The sequence below is a fragment of the Guillardia theta genome, assembly GCF_000315625.1.
Source record: "Guillardia theta CCMP2712 unplaced genomic scaffold GUITHscaffold_128, whole genome shotgun sequence".
In the NCBI taxonomy this organism is placed as follows: Eukaryota; class Cryptophyceae; order Pyrenomonadales; family Geminigeraceae; genus Guillardia; species Guillardia theta.
In genome coordinates, this window is record NW_005434546.1 from 9,677 (window position 1) to 13,280 (window position 3,604).

The 3,604-nt window shown below is 55.9% G+C and overlaps 1 protein-coding gene across 1 annotated transcript; it reads left to right on the forward strand.

The window, feature by feature from the left end:
• Window positions 1-2,089: 2,089 nt before the first annotated feature.
• GUITHDRAFT_118448 (hypothetical protein) lies at window positions 2,090-3,504 on the forward strand (the record flags this gene model as incomplete). The annotated part of the gene is made up of 4 exons (XM_005822245.1): window positions 2,090-2,314; window positions 2,437-2,732; window positions 2,914-3,157; window positions 3,322-3,504. 4 exons carry the CDS (start codon window positions 2,090-2,092, stop codon window positions 3,502-3,504), a joined length of 948 nt encoding a protein of 315 aa, XP_005822302.1.
• Window positions 3,505-3,604: the final 100 nt, after the last annotated feature.

Here is a 3,604-nt window from a genome sequence, read left to right on the forward strand (position 1 = left end):
AGGGGCGGGGGGGGGGGAGGGGACAATATGAGGTCTGATCTTGAAGTCGCAGAAGGAGGAAGGGGAGGAGGAGGAGGAGAACCTAGTCGAAGAGGTACGCAAGTGTAACATATGTAAGGGAAGAGCTGAGAGGTCCTAAGGTGACGGACCAAGAGAGGACGATCCTGGACATGGTGGAGGCAAGCACCTCGAAGAAGGAGGAGAAGATCATTGCTGCCGCCGGAGCGGTAAGAGGATGGCAGGAGAAGAGGGAAGGGGAGAGAGGAGGGAGATGGCAGGAGGGAGGAGGGCCAAGGGTCTCACGCGCAAACAGGGGACGAGGAAGAGAAGGGGACGGCCACCATCGGGCAAACCAAAGAAGCAATATGTGCCCACAGGCAGACCGAGGGGAAGGCCAAGGAAATCTGCTCCTCCTTCATAAGCGCATGTATCAATATATTCATTACTTGAAGTTCGCCTCCTCTCCTACCTAGTGGTCCTCCTCTCCCTGTGCCCTCCTTGAAGTAATCTTCATCTATCTCCACCAGCTGTCCTCGTCTTCGTCCTGCTCTAATTGCTCTCCTTCTCGAGCTCTTGACATTGTCTGCTCCTCCTTCAATACTCAAGCTCGTGGGAAGTAACCTTCCTCTCCAACAAGCTGCTTCAGAAGCTCCTCTAGAACGTCCGAGTCTTTACTCCTGTTTCCTCGTCATCGTCCTCTCCACCATCTTTGCCTCATCATCATCATCATCATCATCATCATCATCATCATCATCTCCATCATCATCATCTCCATCATCGCCATTCCCATCCCTACCTCATGGTTTCTCCCACTACCATTTTGCTCTGATCAGTCTTGCCATACCCATTCGCCCCCTCGCTGTGTGGCTGAAACTTCCCGAAGCGAGTCAGCTCGTTTACCATGGATTTGACGTAGCTCCTGCTTCTTCTGTCACTGTCGCTGAACAGAATCTCCTCCTCCTCCCTACATAACCCTTCCTCTCCCTCTCCCTCTCCCTCTCCCTCTCCCTCTCCCTCTCCCTCTCCCTCTCCCTCTCCCTCTCCCTCTCCTTCTTCCCCTCTCTCTTCCTCCTTAGCTCCTCTGGCTGTTGTCTATCCCTCCCACAATCCCTTTCTCTTCCCTGTCTGCTCTGTACTCACTCTACCCTCCCCTTTTTCTCCTTCCCCCTCCTTTTCTCCCCTCCCCTCTGTTCTATCCTCGGTCCTGCCTCCCCTCCTCTTCACCTCTCCTCTTTTTCCGGATCCTGCGGAGCTGACTGCTTGCTGTTCCTCTGCTCCGTGGGAAAAGCCGCCTCCTCGTAAAGATCCACCGACTTGCTCGACCTCCGTGAGCTCACGGCAGAGGAAGGAAACGAGAGCAAGGAGAGCAGGGAAGAGCGACGCTTTTTGAGATCCTGAAGGCGAAGAATTAAGAGCTGTGCTGGAAGGGGATGAGAGGAGCAAGACGAAGGCAGCAAGGAGGATGAAGAGAGGAGGAGGAGGAGAGGAGGAGGAGGAGGCGGAGAAGGTGGAGGAGGAGGAGGAGGAGAAGGATGGGGAGGGATGAAGGAGCAAGGAGGCGCGGGGAAGCCATGGGGATGAGCGGGAGGGAGAGCGCAAGGAGGAAGATAAGAGAGCGCAAGGAATAATGCAGAAGAGGAGGAGCAGAGGAGGAGGGGGGATGGTGGGTACGAGGTAGGAAAACAAACACAGGAAGAGAGGGAGCAACAGCAGCAGCGGCAGCATCAAGGGGAGCGGAGAGGGAGGAAGGGGTCAAATAGGTTCAGCAGGTGAAGGAGCGGCAAGTATAGTGAGTATGTTGACCGAGTACGCCTCCTGCAGTGTTCTCGCGCGGTCGATGGCTTCCGAAGAAACGGCAGCACTTATGTATCCTCCTCCTTCAAGGTAGACCTGACAAGGAAGAGAAGCGAGAGCAAGGAGGAGAACGAGGAAGAGGACGAGGCAGGGGACGAGGGAGAGAGTTAGGACGACGGCGAGAACGATGGAGAAGAGAAAGAGGAGGAGGAGGAGGGGATGACAAGGAGGACGAAGACGAGGAGGATGAGACTTACCTGGTCGGTAGTGAGCTCTTGGTCAGATCTCAGCGGAGATGCAGACGTCTGCTGCTTGTGGAGAGGAGGAGAGGAAGGAGATAGAGGAAACGAGAGAGAAGAAACATAGTGCGAGGGAAGCGAGACCTCCCCAGAAAGAAGAGGGTGTGGCTCGTACTTGTGACCATGAGCAAGAGCAGGGGCAGGGGAAGGAACAGGAGCAGGAGCAGGAGCAGGAGCAGGAGCAGGAGCAGGAGCAGGAGCAGGAGCAGGAGCAGGAGCAGGTGGAGCAAGTAGCGACTGCGACTGAGCTCGAATTCCTTCCATCACAAGGTCCTTTGCCCAAGTGCGGCAATCCTACATGAGCAACGAATAATTGGACTGAGAGAAGCTGTAGTAATAGTAGGACGAGAAGCAGGAGCAGGAGCAGGAGGAGCAGGAGCAGGAGCAGGAGGAGCAGGAGCAGGAGGAGAACGAGGAGGAGGAGGAGGAGGAGCAGGAGGAGGAGCAAGAGAAGCAGGAGCAGGAGCAGGAGCAGGAGCAGGAGAACGAGGAGGAGCAGGAGGAGGAGGAGCAGCAGCAGCAGCAAGAGCAGCAGCAAGGTGGCTACCTCGCTGCTGCGGCGAAGTTGATGCGAGCTGGAAAGGTTTCGCTCCTCTCTGAGAGTTTGACGGACATCTTCCAGCTCGTGCCTGAAGGAGAGTAAGAGGGGGAGACACAAGAGGAGGGGGGAGGAGGAGAGGGGAGGAGGAGAGTGAGGTGGGGGGGGAGGGAGAGGAGGGGAGCGACAAGAAGGAAGGAGGGAAGGGAGGGGCAGGACGAGAGGGGAGTTATGGAACCGAAAATAATTGGAAAAAGACAAAACTGCAGCATACAAATACAGTATAGACAAGAAGAATGAAGTTGAAGAGGACGAGGAAGACGAGGAGGACGAGGACGAGGACGAGGACGAGGACGAGGACGAGGATGACGAGGAGCACGAGCACGAGCAGGAGGATGAGGAGCAGGAGCAGGAGCAGGAGCAGGAGCAGGAGCAGGAGCAGGAGCAGGAGCAGGAGCAGGAGCAGGAGGACGAGGACGAGGACGAGGACGAGGACGAGCAGCAGCAGCATTGGCAGGATACCTTAGTTTCTCAACGACTTCCCGCAGTTGGACCTTGAACAATGTCAAGTCGATTCACCTGGTCGAGTCTCACCAGCTGCTGCATCAGATTTTCGTTGTCAGCTCGCAGATCGACGACTGAGCCTGTCGAGGGAACATCATCGGAGGAGGAACAACAGAAGACAGGCAGGGCAGGCAGGCAGGCAAGCAGGTGAATGGAAAGGCCTACGAGTACGAGTACGAGAACGAGTACGAGTACGAGTACGAGTACGAGTACGAGTACGAGTACGAGTACGAGTACGAGCTCACTCCCTCTTGTTGTCTCCCACCTCTCAGCTCTTGGTTATCCGACTCGAGCTTTGCAAGCATCTGAAGCACCTCCGACATCTTCGCAAGCACGTCACCTCATCACGTTGGGACTACCTGAGAAAGCTCTCTCCTCCTCCTCCTCTCTCCTCTCTCTCTCTCTCCTC